General features: G+C 33.1%; 1 protein-coding gene across 2 annotated transcripts in view; it reads left to right on the forward strand.

Moving 5' to 3' along the window:
• Nucleotides 1-18,210, forward strand: part of DIAPH3 (diaphanous related formin 3) — a 506,459-nt gene that overhangs the window by 184,963 nt on the left and 303,286 nt on the right. For both annotated transcript variants that reach the window (XM_035296778.3, XM_035296781.3), the window contains 8 exons: nucleotides 153-263; nucleotides 547-665; nucleotides 1,443-1,559; nucleotides 5,503-5,621; nucleotides 6,750-6,814; nucleotides 13,218-13,322; nucleotides 16,491-16,799; nucleotides 17,576-17,690. In XM_035296778.3, coding sequence (XP_035152669.1) covers nucleotides 153-263; nucleotides 547-665; nucleotides 1,443-1,559; nucleotides 5,503-5,621; nucleotides 6,750-6,814; nucleotides 13,218-13,322; nucleotides 16,491-16,799; nucleotides 17,576-17,690 — 1,060 coding nt within the window. The remainder of the gene's footprint in view (nucleotides 1-152; nucleotides 264-546; nucleotides 666-1,442; nucleotides 1,560-5,502; nucleotides 5,622-6,749; nucleotides 6,815-13,217; nucleotides 13,323-16,490; nucleotides 16,800-17,575; nucleotides 17,691-18,210) is intronic.

An 18,210-nucleotide genomic window follows, 5' to 3' on the forward strand; every position in this document is an offset into this window, starting at 1 on the left:
TATAGTTTATAACTAACTAAAATATTTTATTTACAAGTTGTTTAAATAGGAAAGATATTTAATAATGCTGGATCAAAACCTTGAAGTTGAGTTTTGTTACTCTTTCTTTAATGCTGGTATCCTAGTCTGTCTCCCTGTTTGATCTCTTGTAGGTAGCTTGTATGCAGCTCATCAATGCCCTGGTGACATCTCCTGATGATTTGGACTTCAGGCTTCACATCAGAAATGAATTTATGCGTTGTGGATTGAAAGAGATATTGCCAGTAAGTGCCCTGCAGTCTCCTTATTAATATTTAAATTAAAAAAGTACTTGAGTAGGGGGAAATTTAGATAAATTACCTTGAAGAATAATTTTTCTGTGGGAAAAGGCTCGAGTATAAAAATCTATTTTTGAAATATAGATGGTAAGATTTGAGTGTTATTTAACACTTTAAATGTTGGAATACTATAAATGAAGTTGAATGGTTGGTTTATTGTGTATATGTTTTTTGCTCTTTTGTATAATTAAAAACAAAATCATTCATCATAATTTCTATTTATCTTTAGAATTTAAAATGCATTAAGAATGATGGCCTGGATATCCAACTTAAAGTCTTTGATGAGCATAAAGAAGAAGATTTGATTGAGTTATCCCATCGCCTCACAGATATTAGAGCTGAACTTGAATATCCTTTTGCTCTGAAGTCTAGTCAAATCATGTATAAAATTATTGCTAAATCCAAAATATTCAACCACAAGTGTTTAGCTCATTTCTATGTAAACAACATGAAATCAAATCTTCCTGCATTAGAAGAATGTTATTATTTTATTAGTTTGGTTTTTTTTTTTTGAATACGCATATAAGTGTATGCTGCAACAAATGGATTCTGTAGATTGGCTTCTTATATGTATGTGTACAGTTTCTTCCGTTTTCTTTTTATATTTGACACTACTCCTTTCACCCAGTGCTTTTCAACCTTAGGAATGGGACATCCTCAGTCTCTCGCAGCTCTTTACCTGCACCTTGGGTGCATACTCGTGTGTCCCATGTTAATCTGTGGGTCTGCAGATGTTTGTGCTCTTCATGAGACACCAGGTTCCTTTCCTTACCTGGTTCTTTTTCATAATAGATAATGCCTGACCACCAGCTCTATTGGTTAGGCAGCCTTTAGAATTCAACACAGTATTCATAGCTGGCTGCCCTACTACCTTTGTTCCCAGCGGCTTCGGTGCTTAGGGAAGACAGATTAGTTGGAGCTGACTGTAGAAGGGAAGTCAGGAAGTGTCAGGGTAAGTTACCATTTCCAGAGTTTTTCACCTACCCTCAATCCTATCTGTATTTTATGTTGCATATATAAGATTCCTGTAGTAGAGTTTCAACCTTAAAGAACAAATTCTGTCATATTATTATAGTTGTTTGGTGTAGCATATAAATAAATCTGTATATTCCTTAATCAACTCACTGAAGCAAATGATGTTTACAACATGGTTTGGAGCACAGTTAAAGAAACTAGAGCAGAGGGATATTTTATTTCTATTCTTCAGCATCTCTTGCTGATTCGAAATGATTATTTTATAAGGTAAGAGGAAGTTATATTCTAATGTTTTTTCACTAAAAAAATCTATTAATTGTGAAATTCACATGATATTTGCTTTGGACAAGCAAATGGTTTTTATTTTTGTCATAACACTGATTCATAGAATGTGTTGTTTCCTCTGGGCATATATTTAGATAGATGATGGTAAAATGATATTACTATTACTTTTTAAGCTCCTTTGCATTCCTAGTTACAACCTTTCATCTGAATAAAAATGCAAACTAGGAACAAATTACTGGTTTATCATGTGATAGTTAATATTTTCTGGTTATTCCTTAGACAGTAGGAATGATGTTGATAAGTTTCTTCTCATAAGTTACATGAAGGGCACTAAACATTGCTTTTATTGGTGTTTAAGTAGCTGGCAAGCCTTAATAAAACAGTTGCATTAAATATTGCTAAAGTATCAAAAAGTCAGACAGATGGCTTTTAAAGATTGATTATATCCTAGCCATCTGAGTTTAACAAATTATTTACCTTTTTTTTTGCCTCATCTACATTAAAATGTGATTAACTATGGGGATTAGCGCCTAACTCACTGGGTTGTTATGCAGGTGAAATATGGGAATGTGGCTAAAAGTTCTAGCCAAACTCCTGGTATATGGTGAATGCTTAGTAAATGTTCTCTGTATCCACTTTCCATTTCTATTACTGTTTTATGGTGGAAGCTGAGTTCCATTTGAATATAAACTCATTTTTGTTGTCACCAATTCAGATTTGCTGTAATTTCATTCTCTTATACTTTGGGTGGTTTTTCTTTTCCTACTTAATTTCAACTAGAAAAATATTTTAGACAGGCTTCATTCAGGCTTTGTCCTCTGGATAACATCAGAGGATGATTTTTTGATATATCTAACAAGCAAGGAGGAGACCAAAAATGTTAAACCTTTAGGTTTTTCAGCATGAGGATAGGACATGCATCATAATTACTCTGTAGCCAGAAGTGCCATTGATATTCTAAAATATGAGTTTATTAACTGATTTTGTTTAACTTGCTTCTTTCTGGTATTTTATTAAAAACAAACCAGTTTAAATATTTACATACTTTATAAATGCTAGATTAAGAAATGCTAATTTAGATTTTAAAATCATTTGTACCATGCTGTTTATGATACTATATTTCTACTCCAGATTTACTTAAAAATGAAATTGAAACTTCTACTTACTTTAAGGTAAACTCCATACAGTTTTTGATCTGTGTATGGTCAGTCCTGCCATTTTCTGGATGTTTGGTGCTGTTTGAGTACCCAAGAATTTAAGACTGTTGTTTGTTTTCAATGGTTTGAACATGCCTGTAGTCCTGCAGGGGTTTTCTCATACTTATGACTTTGATTCATCTGTGCCCCAAGAGGGTATGTGGTTGTATCTAGCTTCAAAGCAAGATTAAAAAACACAACTGTCTTGGATTATGTTCAGGTGATCCTATCGTTTGAGTTAAATCAAGAGTCTTGGAGAAAGATTAAATTGTGGCATTACCAAAATGACATTAAGGCATAGAAATTTAGATATTCTGTTTATGGTTTGAATATGAACTTTTACATCTGATACTCATCTATGCTGATTCTTTCTTTGGCTCTTTAAACCCCAGGTATCTTGATTTCAGATATGGTTGCCACAAAGGCAGTGTTCTTCCTGTGACTACTATGCTCAAGACAACTCAATTTTTTCCTCATGTTTACAAACTCTCCTATTTATTATTATTATCGTTAATATTTCTTAAAAATATATTATGCTTTTATTACAGGATTGTGTCAGAATTGTGATAATTTACATATATTTTTGTCATGCATTTATCTTTTAAAAATTTTATTTATTAGCTTTTATTAACATACAGTAAAATTCACTGTTGTCAGCATACACATCTATGATTGTTGTTTTTTTGGTTTTACCTTCATTTTTTGGTTCCATCTACCTCAGAAGGACCTGTATTTTACCTTTTCAGCAATCTTAGATAACCTGGACTTTTTTTTTGTTTAATGAGCTCTTCAGACTACTTTTGAACACACATATTTTTCTTTTTTTCCTCTATTTTTTTTTTTTTTTTTTACAAACAGTAGATTGTTCCATTGCAGAATGCTAAATGTTCTCATTTGAAAGAATTGGTGGATGGAAAAATTACAATCTTTGTTTCATTTCCACTTTTGGAACAAAAGAAAACTTGACAGAAATGGAATTCGATTGGAGAATGTATGTCAAAGGCAACCCTTTTCCCCAGGAAAAAGGAGGGGGCTGAAATACAGTAAGATAATTGGGTGGAAACGATCAATTTTGCACCAAATAATTAAGGCTTACCATGTATAAAATCCAATGCTAGTGAAATGCTCATGGGAGATAATTTCTCAATACTACAGAGAAAACAATACTACAGAGAAAATGAAGATTTCAAAAACTCTTCCAACAAAAATAGCATTTTATCAATGATGACAATTTATGTTCATCCCTTCAGTTATTAACGTATTCCTCAGACACATTTAGTAACTCACCAATATTGTTCATGGAGATTATTTTCTAGGTTTACATTTTTGGAATCCTGAAATGTTATATATTATTCTTTGCTGATATCACCTACACAAAGAGTTTTTGCATGAAATTTCAGCTACATTATAGATGAACTCATAATTGGACATTGTGGAGTTGAGGAAAAACTTACTGAAATTATGGTTTCTTAAAAAGATGATATAAATAGCTTGTGTTGTTGATTTAAAACATTTTTATTTTAAAAACATTAGAATGACATTAAGAGTAAAAAAAAGTCTAGATTTTTTTAATGTAATATGTGTATAAAACGTATATGCCATATGTAATTGTAGTAATTATGGCAGAAATATATGGGGATGGGAGATAATGTCGTGAAAGAACTTGAATAAATAGAGGCAAGCATAGGTAACACTTTTGATTTGTACCTAAGAACCATTTTTTGAACATTTTTATTCTATGACAATTAATGATCATAAGTTATCTTTGCTAGTATTAAGCTGTAGTAAATTTTCTTCACCATAATAGATAGTTTATTATAGTAAGGTAAGTAGGTTAAGAGCAGTGAGTCATAGTTTATGGAATGGAAAGCCTAAATAGCTTGAGGGACCAACTCTTAGATGATGAGGAGGATTTAGAGAGGAAAAGTATGCTAAAAGTCGTTAAGGAAGGAAGTACTAGGGGATGATTTGGGAAGGAGGATGTGCTTCATTAGAATACTGCCCAACCTGTCTATCACTTTAGTTTAGTTTTGCTTATAAATTATTTTGTCTATTTTACAGTTATTAAATCTTAAGGGATGTTTCAGTTATTGTAAATGTAGATGGACTAGATGTAACTGTAATGACAACATGAAATCTACTTGGAGGTTTTAGTTAAACTTTGATTTTTGGACAAATATTATTATACTGAGTTTTTCCATTTTCTTTTGAGTAAGAAATATGAATTTGATATTGTATATAATTTACAGTATGTTCTAAATTGGGTTCACAAACATTTGGAAAACAGTGTACCATAGACTCCCATAAAACTTTTTAGAAAATATTTTTGTTTATTTTGGTTTGTATTAATAAAGTGAATTAATGGTAGCTGTTTCAGTGTGGTACAGTGGAAAGTTGATGACCTCTGAGCACTATTATTTAGCACATATCACTTCACTTTCAGCTAATTTCCTTTCAGCTGATTAATTCAAGATTTTGACTTTTATGAGAAAATTAAGGGACACTGTATTTCTAAAAAGACTAAGAAATTTAGTGTTTTGAATTCATTAAAAGGAAAGTGATGCCAATTGTATTTACTCTCACTCCCATGTTAATTCTGTTATGTCAGCTGTTGAAACTCTATTTCTAATAAATTGTTGAACTTGAAATGAATCTTAGCAAAAAGTTTTGTTTTGATTTAAAGTTACACTAACGATCAATTATACAGTTGCTCTTCTCTTTGGTTTTAGGCAACAATACTTCAAACTAATCGATGAATGTGTATCCCAGATTGTATTGCATAGAGATGGAATGGATCCAGACTTCACATATCGAAAAAGACTAGATTTAGATTTAACCCAGTTCATAGGTGAGTATTTTTCTCTATTATTTAAATGGAAATAACGTACTATCGCTTATTCTGTGAATGAGCTCTAGGGTATTGGTTTTCATATAGTGTCTCTGGATTCCTGAGAGCCCTAATTGTCACAGCTGTTTTCATAATAGCACAAAAACATTATTTGCCTTTTTGATTTGGTTGGTATTTTGCATTGGTGGTGCAGAACAATGGTGAGTAGTTTTACTACCCCTGGCACTTTATATGAATCAAGTCAGTGGCACTAAACTGTGGGAGTAGTCATTGTCATCTTTACTGTCAATAAAACAACAAAAACTGCCATTTTCTTAACTTAAGAATGCCTTTGATAAAGTCCTAAAAACATTAACTTTATTAAAGACTGAACCTTGCAAACACATTATTTTAATATTCTGTGTTAATAAATGGGATTTACACATACAGCACTTCTACTGCACATGACCAGTGTCTCATGTTACAAATTCTCCAAAGGCAAAAGATATATTAAAAGAGTTCAATAAGAAAATATTTGTGTAATTGAGTTGCAAGCAGAATGGCCTGCCCCACTTCATGCCTTTTTTTTTTTAAACTTGGAATGACTCATAAAGAGGATGGCTACTGTAACTTGAGGGTTATTATTATTATTTTTTGAGATAATCAAAGCATTATTTAGTGTTGTAACATTTGTGTTTTTATTTAAGTTTTTGTCAGGCACCTGCTTCCTTAAAAACGAAATAAAGTGAGCCTATACCTTGGCAGAAAATGAGTGATCAAATATGCTGCCTATGAGAAAATTTTAGTTTTAAAGTGGAAATTTGAATCTTGGAAAACTTGTATTTGCTGCTTTTAGGCTGAAAGGTTCTCAATACTAAAATTATTTTCTGATGTCAGTGGTGGTATTAACCTCTCTGATTATTTATTGTGATACTATATAAAGACATGTTAACATTTGGAACATTTATCTGAGTCCAGGAAGAAGAATGAAATATGAAGAATTAGTGAAGAACTAGATACTATTAATGAAACCGCTAAAGAAAATGCTTGTTTCTCTCAGGCATAAATGCATTAAAGAAACTAAACTTTTGAAGTCATGATGAGTTTAAGAACTATTGCATTAAAAATTTCCTGTCATTGAAATTTTAGATGTTTGCGTGGATCAAGCAAAACTAGAAGAAATTGAAGAGAAAGCATCAGAACTTTACAAGAAAGTAAGTAGTTTTGACTAACTTTATAGTTCTCTATGGGAACCACTGGAGACATGCTTTTGCCTCAGAGAATTTGCTTGTTATTCCTTCTTTCTTCTTTACCTGCTTCAGGTGTGTGCACAGATGCCATCCTTCAAGGAGGACTTCCTAGACCATTGTGTCTAAAAAATTTTAACTCTCCACCCCAAACTTGACTCTCCCTATTCTTCTTTTCTTATTTGTTTTCTTCTAATATATTTATCATTTGACATACTACATAGTTTATGTATTTATATATGAATGAATTGCCTGTTTTACCCGAAGAGTAAACTTTGAAGCATTTGTTTGCTCTATCCATTGTCCCTACACCAAGAACAATTCCTGGCCCTTTATAAGAACTAAAAAGATACTTTTTGAATGAGTAGGTGATTGAGCAAAATGTACGTAATCAAAATTTTAAGATTGTGGAAATTCTCAAGAAATCATATTGTTTGGAACCTTAAGAATGAAATCATACATAAAAATTTTAAGGAAAAAGTTAAGTTGCTTTTAGTTTTGATTAAAGTCGCTTGATTATATTAAGTTGAGCTTTATAAAATTGGCATGTTCATAGATCACAGCTATTGGATATTACTGGTTTTGTTTCAGCACACTAGTAGTTCTAACCATCCAGCCAATTCTCTACTTTTCTTTGACGAATTTATGCTTGAGATTGCAATATTTGGAATTTTGAGAATAGGATGTTGGCAATGACCTTGAGCAGTAGAAGATAAATAACTCCCACATGCTTAGCATTCCAATAATGGAACACTAGGCATAAATTTAAGGTAGTATTTTGTCCTTTTATTTCTGGCTTAGCAAGTACCTATTAGACTTTTAATTTGTTGTTTTGATTCTTTGCATTTTAAACAGTCAATCTGATTTTAATTGTTCAGGTGGTTTTTTACATTGAAGGAGTGATAGTAATTATTACTATTGCCACCATGATGAACCCACAATGAACATTTATTAAGTGAATATTTACTGTGTGTTAGGCATCATGGCAAGGAATACACAGTTTTGAGGTAGCATATACTAAATATCTTGAGGCAGTTGCACATTTTCATAAACTTTGAAGATAAAACATAACTTACAAATTATAGGCACTCTTTCATATGTTAAGAGTAACTTATGAAAAACATTATAAATGTCCTAAGGGGCCTTAAGGTTCTGACTTCACCAAATGCAAAATGAGAGGTTATTTCCCAGGCCTTTGGCTGCAGGTTAGTATTACAGCTGTGATTATAATATTGTCATTGCTCTGGAGTGACTTAGTTTAGTGGGGTAAACAAATTAATGGATCATTTAAGTTTAGTTGTTATAGTGTTACAGTGGATAGATGTTCATGTTGCGGAGTGACTCTTCACCCAGCCAACATTGTATTCTAAGCTCAGAAAGCACTTTAACTGCTTGCCGGAAAGTAGTAGTAGACTTTCAAGTACTTGATTTGGATGCATCCCAGATGGTATACATTTGATTTTGTTATCATTTTTAGGTGTATAGTATATATGAATGGAGTTAAACATGAGTGGAGTTAAAGTTTCTCAACAGATTTCTAAAAAAAATTGTAGACTTTAAATGTAAATAGAAGAAAGACCTTGTTCAAGGTTAGTTGTCTCCTTTTAGTCAGAAATTATATGTCTTAGGTGTATTCAGAAAATACTATTTGCTCCATAAACTATTTCTATTGCCATATCATTTTGTATATATCAGCAAAAACTTTGTTCTGATAGCTTTATAAGGACACATGTAAATACTTTGCTTTAGGCAGGAAGCTATCGTGGTTGCTAGACACATTCTTTATTTTGGTGCATAAATTTGAAAAATGAAGACCAGAAATGTCAGAAAGTATATAGAGAATATTGAATTATCAACCTTCGTGTACAGATGCACTAATACATTCACCCTAAGGAATGAAATTAAGCAGAGCCTCAACCTTAACTGTGTTTTTCAACATTTTTTGCGTGTAATTTTGTAAGTGTAATATTGCTCTAGTAACTCTTTTTCGAGAAGAAGGCTATCATATCAGTTTTTATAAGGTGTGCTTTTAATGGAGATTCATTTTATCCCCAAGGCTACAGTGATTTGACTATAGATATTACAAAAACGCTAAAGCAAAGTTTATATTTCAGCTATCTTTTTATAGGGGAGGATGTGGAAATTTTTTTTTAAGTAATAGTTATTTTCAGTATGAGCAAATTAATAAATGTTCTTAATATGCTAATTACGACTGTGGTTATTTTTATAATTTTTATCTTAAGTCCTGAAATAATTCTTTTGCCTTATGAAATTTAGTCTAGGGTTTATGAAATAGGATAGTGCACATACTGATATTGTAGAGAGACTTTTTCATTCTTACTTGTCATAAGAAGAATGTAACATTTTTTCTTGCTGTGCAGCAGTGAACTTTGTCTTAGTTGTCAAAAAGAAAATGACCTCTCAAAGGTTTCTGATGCTGGGAGAGTGACTATGTTGACATAGTCATTCAGCATATAAAGGAAGATTTGACAGGGGTTGGCTCATCACTTTGTTCAACAAATATTTATTTGACTTTAATTATAAATGTAAGACACTGGAAAGATGATGAATACAGTCAGAAAGTTTCTTACATTTATGAGTTTTCAGGTTAGTGAGTGTTATTGAGGTGTATTATAGTATTATATATTTTGATAATTTTATATTACAGTGTGCAGTTGGTAGGTAGACAAACCCTATGTTGTAGGTAAGCCTAGAGGAAAGGTCCGTCACCTACTCATGGGTGGCCAGAGAAGCCTTCTCCAAGGAAGTGACATCTAAGCTGAGCTCTGAGGAATCAGTACGAAGAACAATGCAAGATAGCCAAAAGGAGGGATATCTAAATTTCTTTTGAATTTCCTATACGTATCTCAAGCTTAGCATATCCAAAGCCAAATTTATCTTTCTTCTCCCTAAAAATACCGTTTCCCCCTGCATTTTATAACCTTATTTATTTTCCCGAAATAACAACACTTTGCTTCCAGCTTGTAAAACCACAAAACCCGTAGTCATCTTAGATATACTCCTCTCACTCGCTTCATTCATTCAGTCAGATACTAACATTTTTGGGTTCTGTAGTCTTTTTTCATTTCTTTGTCATTACCCTGTTCTCCACCTCAATTCAGGCAGGCCTTCAGTTCTCGCATGGATAACTACAGCAGCCTCCAAACTAATTTCCATGCCCGTAGTATGTCTTTTTCAGCCGGTCTTTCACACTGCTGCCGGTTGAGTTTTTGAAAGTAAAAATTTGATTATGTTATTTATTTATTATACATACCCCAGTTACTCTCCATGGTTTTTAGGAAAAAAGAATTAACTTGTTGACTTATTGCAAAATTTATTTCAATAGTTTTATTTCTATGCACGTCTCTGGCTTTATCCCCTTCAGTTTATTCTCATACCTCTCTTTGTGCCCCTTACAAAGTATTGCTTGTCATTCATCCACGTGCTAAAGTGCTAGTAAGTTTTTCAGACTTTGAGGTCAAGCATCATTCCTCCAGGAATCATTGCGCAGCTTTCTCTTTCTCTCTCTCTCTCTCTCTTTCTCTTTTCTTTGTTGCTGGTATTTTTAATGGATTTAGGGTTGTTAGTTTGCTTTTACTTCTCCATCAGCCACTGTGCTTACTAAAAGTACACTGACCATATTCTGTTTCACTGTGTCTCTGGGACCTACCACTCTGAGGGGCTTATCTCCGGTATGTTGTTAAATATTTATTGTGTAATGAGAAATAGGTAGATTAGGGCCAGATCCTATAGAATTCTTAGATAATAATGATTATAATGAAGCCATTGATAGTTTAAAAACATAGGAGTCATATAATTTGAGCTGTCCTTTACAGAGAATAGCAACATTCAAAAAACAATTCTTGCAGAGGGGAACATGTTTGGTTTGGAAAATACTGCTTTTTTTCATCTGTCTTGAAAAGATTTCATTAAGTGGAATTGTAGCCTGGAATTCAGATGAGAAGCTGAGCTGTTGATAGTGATTTGGAAGCCATCAGTGTATGCGTGATGATTTAAACATGGGTGTGGAAGATGAGACAAGCAGGAGGGGGGTGAGGAAAGAGTTCTATAGAGTGCCAACATTAATGGGTTGGATTTTGTCGAAACCCGTAACAGTAATTGGTAGGAGCAATCAAGGAGTAGCAGGAAAACCAGAAGTGTGTGTTGTAATGGAACATACAGGAAAAGACACTGAATATGGAGGCTTATTTGTAGGTATTTTATTCTATAGAACTGACCTGTCGAATATGGGATGATGGAAATGTTTTATAATCTATATTGTTCAACATGGTAGCCATCAGCCATATGTACCTCCTGTATACTTTTTAAAATGGCTGATGTGATAGAGGAACTGAATTTTTTTATTTTTGTTATTTAAGTTTACATTTAAATACTCATTTGTGGCCAGTGGCTATGATATTGATATAGGATGGCCCTGGAGTGATCACCTAAGATGAGGCTGAAAGAAGTACAGGGAATTTGAACTTTGGGAATTAGAATTTGGTAGGTCAGCATTTTTAGAATGAATCATAGCTAACTTGTGATGGATAATGACATGAATGAAGTTCAACAGGTCAGAAAAGTGAGTATGGGTTGGATTTTATAGAAACCCATAGCAGGAGTTGGTAGGAGCAATCAAGGAGTAGCAAGAGAACAAGAATCCAAATCTTTGAAGAAGTTGAATTGTAAGCAAAGGAGAGATTATGGTGAGAAAGGTTATAAGGAGTAAAATGAGTGATGAAAGCACAGAGGGGTTAACTATGAAAGGGAGATGTAAAAGCAATTGATTTAGCAAGTCCTTAGGGGGAAGCAGTGGGTGACAGGGGAAGGTGGGTGGACCTCTGAGACTCATGCATGGCTTGTTTTGTAGATTAGTAATTTGATTAGATTTAGGCCTAGGATCTTTTTAATTATTTAACGGTAAGAGGGGTTTGTAGGAGCTGTAGTAGTAGCAGCAGCGGGGAATGGTAATGTGGCTGTGGCTTAGGTCAGCTGAAGGACATGTGGACAGTTTTTACCAATTAGTTTTTGTTATCTTAATAAAGGAACACAAGGTCGAGACTGAGAGGATCAGTAGTTTGAAATTTACCTTCTTTCTCTGTAAAGTAGGAATTAAAGCAATATTTTTTATTTCACAGAGGTTTTATAATGAAATTTAAGAATGCTTCTTTTTGTGCTTTAAAAGCTATAAAGCATTGTGGGGAAAGAATGCATGGATAGGGGTAGGGGCTACATGGAAAATCTCTATTTTCTGCTCAGTTTTGCTGTGAACCTAAAACTGTTCCAAATTAGTCTATTAAGTAAAACTGTAAAGCATTATCTAAACATTAATTGCAGGGAAGTGGTATAATTTCGTTTGAACTCAGACTTAGAAGGCAGGAAATCTGGCTTTTTAATCTCACATCTTTTACTAGCTATGAGGGACTAGCAACTGCTTCTTTGTGTTGTTAAGGACAAAATAATATTCCCTTTGTAAACTAAGTAAAAATGAAAGCCCTTTGTAAATGGTGGAATTCTACATTGTTGTTATTTTCCTAATTGAGGTTTGAATGTATTTAAAATGTAGAGGCTACATTTGTGAGATAGTTGCATTTTTTTGATTGATTTATTTTTCATTTCTCTTTTTTAAGAAAGTCAAATGCTTGTTTTTGATTGTGAGACAAAACTATTTAAGCTCACTACTTTTGGGAGGCTTTTAGTCATAATAATGGCAAACTTGAACCTATTGGAATGCAAGATGAGAACTTGTGATGAGTGGCTATATAAATTATTATAGAAAACTCACTGGATTCACCAAATTTTTTTGTTTGCCTTTTTCTCCAGAAGGTATTTCACCAGGGACTTTGAAAAATTAATTTATTATTATTTTCCCAAAGATATTAGGAGACATTATGTTGTTATAAGAAAAAAGAAACTGAAGAGAATGGAGTTATTAATACAAAATATTAGAATGGAATCCTCTAAATCATGTTGATTAACATCAGATAAGTTTCAAGTATAAATTTTTGCGGCTGGAGGATGCAAGAAATTCATACAGTGCTTTGCTCTCTATTTATACAAAGTCGCAATGATATTTAGAGACTTTGAAGAAAAATGCCAAGGTTGCAGATAACTGGCCAGTTGCTTTGCTGAGAGAAGGTCACAGACTTGTCTCTGGCTTTTTCTGCCCCCTTGTGAATGAATGATTTTGGTGGGACCTGGAGGGGCCTAGAGAAAGACTGTCAGTGACTTTTCAAAACTCTACCACTCCTTTCATGAAACCAATCCAGGAACTTGTGTTCTACTGGCAGATCATTCCAGTCATACTTCTAGATAGAGAATAGCTTTTCATTTTCATCTTTCTGTTTTTATTATTTTTAATTTGTTTCAGTTTGAAAAAGAGTTTACCGACCACCAAGAAACTCAGGCTGAATTGCTGAAGAAAGAGGCAAAGATTAATGAGCTTCAAGCAGAGTTACAAACTTTTAAATCTCAGGTAAAATTCTACCCTGAGCAAATTTGGGTATTGGAAAACACAGTGAGGGAGCAAAGGTTATGTTATATCTTCATAGCATCAAAATGTTTAAACTTTAGTTTCGCTTGCATGTTTCTATAGCATTATTTATATGTACTTGTGTTTTGCTATTTTTTAATCATTTTTTTCTATATGTATGAATATTTAAGCTTTTACTAATTAATCGGCATTCTTATGTTTTATTTGGGTTTTGTTCCTAATGTCACCTGTTTCCTAATAATTAAGCACAAAGAGTAAGAAAATCTTCTACTCTCAGATTTGTTATTCATCACTGATCTTTATCCCACTACAGGAAATTATTGCTCAACCTATTTATGTTTCAAAACCTTCAGCCTAGGGGTCCCCTGCAGTAAAAGATAACCTCTAGCTGAATGAGAACATTTTCTGATAATTTTTCAATTTCCAAAGTAAACAGATTTAAAACATGACAAAAAAGAGAGTAAATCTGGATTATGAAGCAGATAGCTCCCATGAACCCTCTACACATAAAACATTTAGAAAGCAAGAAATATGTCATCTGCATGCTTTATGTGGATTTAAGTAAGGAGGCAGAATATTCATAGCTAAATTTCTTCATGTAGATTTACGTACAGGATGATGAGCAATAAGTATAGTTTTGCTATTTTCCTTTCATCTTAATTTATGGTTATGTTGAAGTAGTCTCAGGTATACTATATCCTGTCTTATTGGCAATTTTGTTATCTTTTAAATGCTTAGTGGATAGTTTTGTTATTGAGGCTGTCTGGAGATACCTTAAGAGATAGCTATCTGTTAGTATTCAATTTTAGAAAAAAATTAAAATCTCCTATTTACAGGAAAATTATTCGCATTCATCTTTCTTTAGTGCTGCAAGAGGGAAGTATCTTTTTTTGTCTTTCCCATATGGCTCCTTGTTTCTCATATTAAAAGAAACATTTGATTGTGTCTCTACTTCAGATTGAGTTATAGACAATGGCTGAAATATTTATGACAAGTTTTTCTTGGTCTGGGCTAATGTAAATTTAAGAACTCTCTTTTTATTTATTTCCAGTTGAAGATTTATTTGTAAATCTTCTCTAGAAAATTCCAGTTTATAAAAAAATGTCTCCACCATTTTTGGATAAGTTATTGTTGCATAGTGCTTTTATATAAAATGGAAATACATGTACGTTTTAAAAGTGAAATTAAATCAAGGGATCTCCTAAATTGTTTTAAATTGTACATAGTGGATGACACATGTTTATGGCTCTGAGAAGAAAAGCCAGAATTAGATACTTAATATTGGCCACCATATTCATGTTGGAAGAACAACTGGCAAATTCTTTTTTTGGATTCTAGTTTAATTCTTATAAAATGTGAGCATTTATCTTAAGATAAGACCCTTATTTTTGTTCAAAGCTATGCTGACTATGAAGAGTATGAATAAAATGTGTTCTGTTATTTGATTTGATTCCTTTGCTCCTGTAGTCTCTTGACAACCAGGTACTTTAGGTGATGGATGTAGTGAAGAACAAGTTAGTCACAGTGACTGGCCTCCCAAACCATACCTTCAAGTCAGGCTTCACACTTTTTCAAATGAGCTATTCTAGAGCAGAAATTCAGCCATATCTTTAAGACATTGATAGTTAACTATAAAATACATTCAAAGGGTAGTACCACCTTTGATCACAGCAACCCAGATTAACGCTGAACTAGTTCTTCCTTACACTTAATGGTTTTGATAAGGCATGCTTTTGATTTGTGGTCTCAACTTCTTTTATAATGCTATTTTCTCTTTTTCTTTGTGATGATTTCAGATGTCATTGATTTCAAGCTTTTATACATGGTCTATTTTTCATAATTGGGCCATAAAAATTTGAAATTACTTAACATTTATTAAATGCCCTGAAAGGTAGTTAGAATTTATGTTTGTAATTTCAAGAAGCTAATCATATTCCAAAAAGTTATTTATTAACCCAGAATATCTTCTGTGTATCCATTGAAAGGCACCCGTTAAATTCTTATTATGCCATGGAAACATAAGGACAAAAGTGACCAGTGGACACAGGTGGTTCTTTTTCACCCCTGATTTTACATTGCTTTTCTGTGGCATTTGATTCTGCAGAACAGTCTTTCTTAGGGGGTGCTCTCTTCATTCGTGGTTTTTGACCCTGTCCTTGTCTTTTTCTCTTCTTTTCTTCAATGCATTTATTCTATGCATTTTTTCCATGGTTATCATGTACCAGTCACTGCTCTGGGTGGGGAGGAAAGAGCAGTAAATAATGCAAGATAGTCATTTACCTCATCAAGCTTATAATCTGTCAAAGAGATAAATGCTAATGTTTCCTTAAATATTTCACACTTTTGCTAATAGCCATTGAAAAGTATAAGATGCCATGAGTGTAAAATGAGTGAGCAGATAAGGCTTTCCCAAGGAAGGGACCTGTTAGCTCAGACTGAAGAGGCTAGTAGGAGATAGTCAGGGAGGGGAATGTTCCAGGTAGAGGGAACAGCATGTACAAGGGCCCTGAAATTAGCATGAGGTTGGCACATACATGGACTTAGAAGAAAGTCACCTGCAAGACTAGATGGCAGGAACCAGACTGTGACAAACTGATATAGACCCTACGAATATTTTTAGTTTGTTGTTGTTATTGTTTTCTCAAGTGCATTAGGACACTATTGAGAAGATTTGAGCAAAGGCATGATGTGGCAATACCATTTAAGCCCTTTCTTTGAGATCTTAATTTTTTACTTATCACTTAAATACTTGAGTTCCAAAGAACTCTGTCCATAGACCCTTTGTCATGCTACATGTTCTCTCTGTACTGTGAGTGAACTTACCTACTTCCCTGGCTTCAGCTGCGGATTTTTAAGTCTAGATCCATATATTCATTTCCCTCCTGGATGTTTCTACCTAGATGGTCATAACTGCCTCAAATCAGGGAATTATACTTCTGGCAACTATGTTTTTATGAGGAAAAAAAGCTATAGTTTTATTCTTAAATTAGAAGAAAAATTGTTGGAATTTTGATTTTTGGTTAAACCATATAAAATTACTAATAATTATTTTTGGTTTAAATGAGTACCTTATTTTTGAGTAAAGTGTTTATTTACATGTTTTATAGATATGTTTTTAGTTACGTCTCTTACGTTTTTTTTTCTCTCCAGTTTGGTGCCTTGCCAGCTGATTGTAATATTCCTTTGCCTTCCTCAAAAGAAGGTGGAACTGGCTGCTCAGCAATTCCTCCTCCGCCTCCACTGCCCTCTGGTGGAGGGGTGCCACCTCCACCCCCTCCACCCCCACCACCTCCACTTCCAGGAATGCGGATGCCATTTGGTGGTCCTGTGCCTCCACCACCTCCCCTGGGATTCCTTGGAGGACAAAGTTCTCCTCCTCTACCAACCCTACCATTTGGGTTGAAACCAAAGAAAGAATTTAAACCTGAAATCAGTATGAGAAGATTGAATTGGTTAAAGGTAAAACAAATTAATAGAGGAAAATACTTCCAGCTAAATTTAAATCTAATTTAAATATATACATAATTTTTAATGGGATTTAATTTATACATAATGTATGCATAATTTCTTATGTCATTAATCAAAGTGACAGTAAATAAAATAGCTTTTTTAAAAAAATATTGGGATAAAGCCCTTTGATATTGACTAAGACTTTCTGGTTTATAAGTTTGTTGAGAGTTGATATTGTTTCAGTGGAATGTGATTTGTACTTAAATTGATAATTAAACATTGCAGTGAACCCTATGTTTATGAAGTATTTTTCAGAAACAAAAATGATAGTGTTCTTAGGAATCTTCTCTATTGATAGTTGTTGGGAAAGTGTTAACTAGTTGTCAGAAGATAATATCTAGTCAGATCTTAGGAATTCTGAATCCTGCAGAAAAATAGTTTCATGGTAACAGAAACTTGGAAAATGCTGTAATAATGTATCCTGCCCTTCAAGATGTATGGTGCAGATGAGCATTATTAGAGACTATGAGAAATGCAATTGAGAAGAAGCGAATTAAATCATATTTCAAATCCTTAACTATTGGATCATGGAAGTGTTTTCTTCCTAATAAGATCTTAACATCCTTCAGAACTTGTATCTCATTGAACACACTTTGGGGAAAAATCTTACAGATATGACTTTGTAAATATCTGCTGGCAGCTATGGTTCTCAGCGTCTATGCATAGTGCTTGGCCTGGGACAGGTGAAACACTCATTTATGAATCAGTCTTCTCTCTGATTGTAGATCAGACCTCATGAAATGACTGAAAACTGTTTCTGGATAAAAGTAAATGAAAATAAGTATGAAAATGTGGATTTGCTTTGTAAACTTGAGAATACCTTTTGTTGCCAACACAAAGGTAAGTTTATCATATTGCTTATTTGTTAATTTAATTTTAGAATTTTAACATTGATACTTTTTATATATCAACCTTTAGAATTTTTATATTGACACTATATACCAACCTTTGGAAAACAATATTTTATGAATCTTGTACATGATATTTTTATATCACTAATGTATAAATAAATAATATAATGAAATAAAGTGCTTAAAAAGTGAATTCTGTTTTAAAAATATAGATGGTGCATATAAAATTTTAATTATTAAATTTTCTATATAGTATTATTTTTGAAGATATTCCATTGGGGTAAATTAGACTTTTGTAAAGGAGGATATTTTCAGAGACAGTTTTGGCATGAGAATTTCCTTTAGTTTAAAAAATAGAAAAACAAAATGTTCTCTTTCTTCTACTTAGAGTTTTACTAGCCTTTAATATTACAGTGAGTATCACATAATCTAATTAATTGCTGTGAGTCGCGTGAAATATCAAATTTATAGTGTCTTAAAAGTTAGCTTGAAGGAGAGAAGTATTTGAG

Source organism: Callithrix jacchus, chromosome 1 (assembly GCF_049354715.1).
Source record: "Callithrix jacchus isolate 240 chromosome 1, calJac240_pri, whole genome shotgun sequence".
Lineage (NCBI taxonomy): Eukaryota > Metazoa > Chordata > Mammalia > Primates > Cebidae > Callithrix > Callithrix jacchus.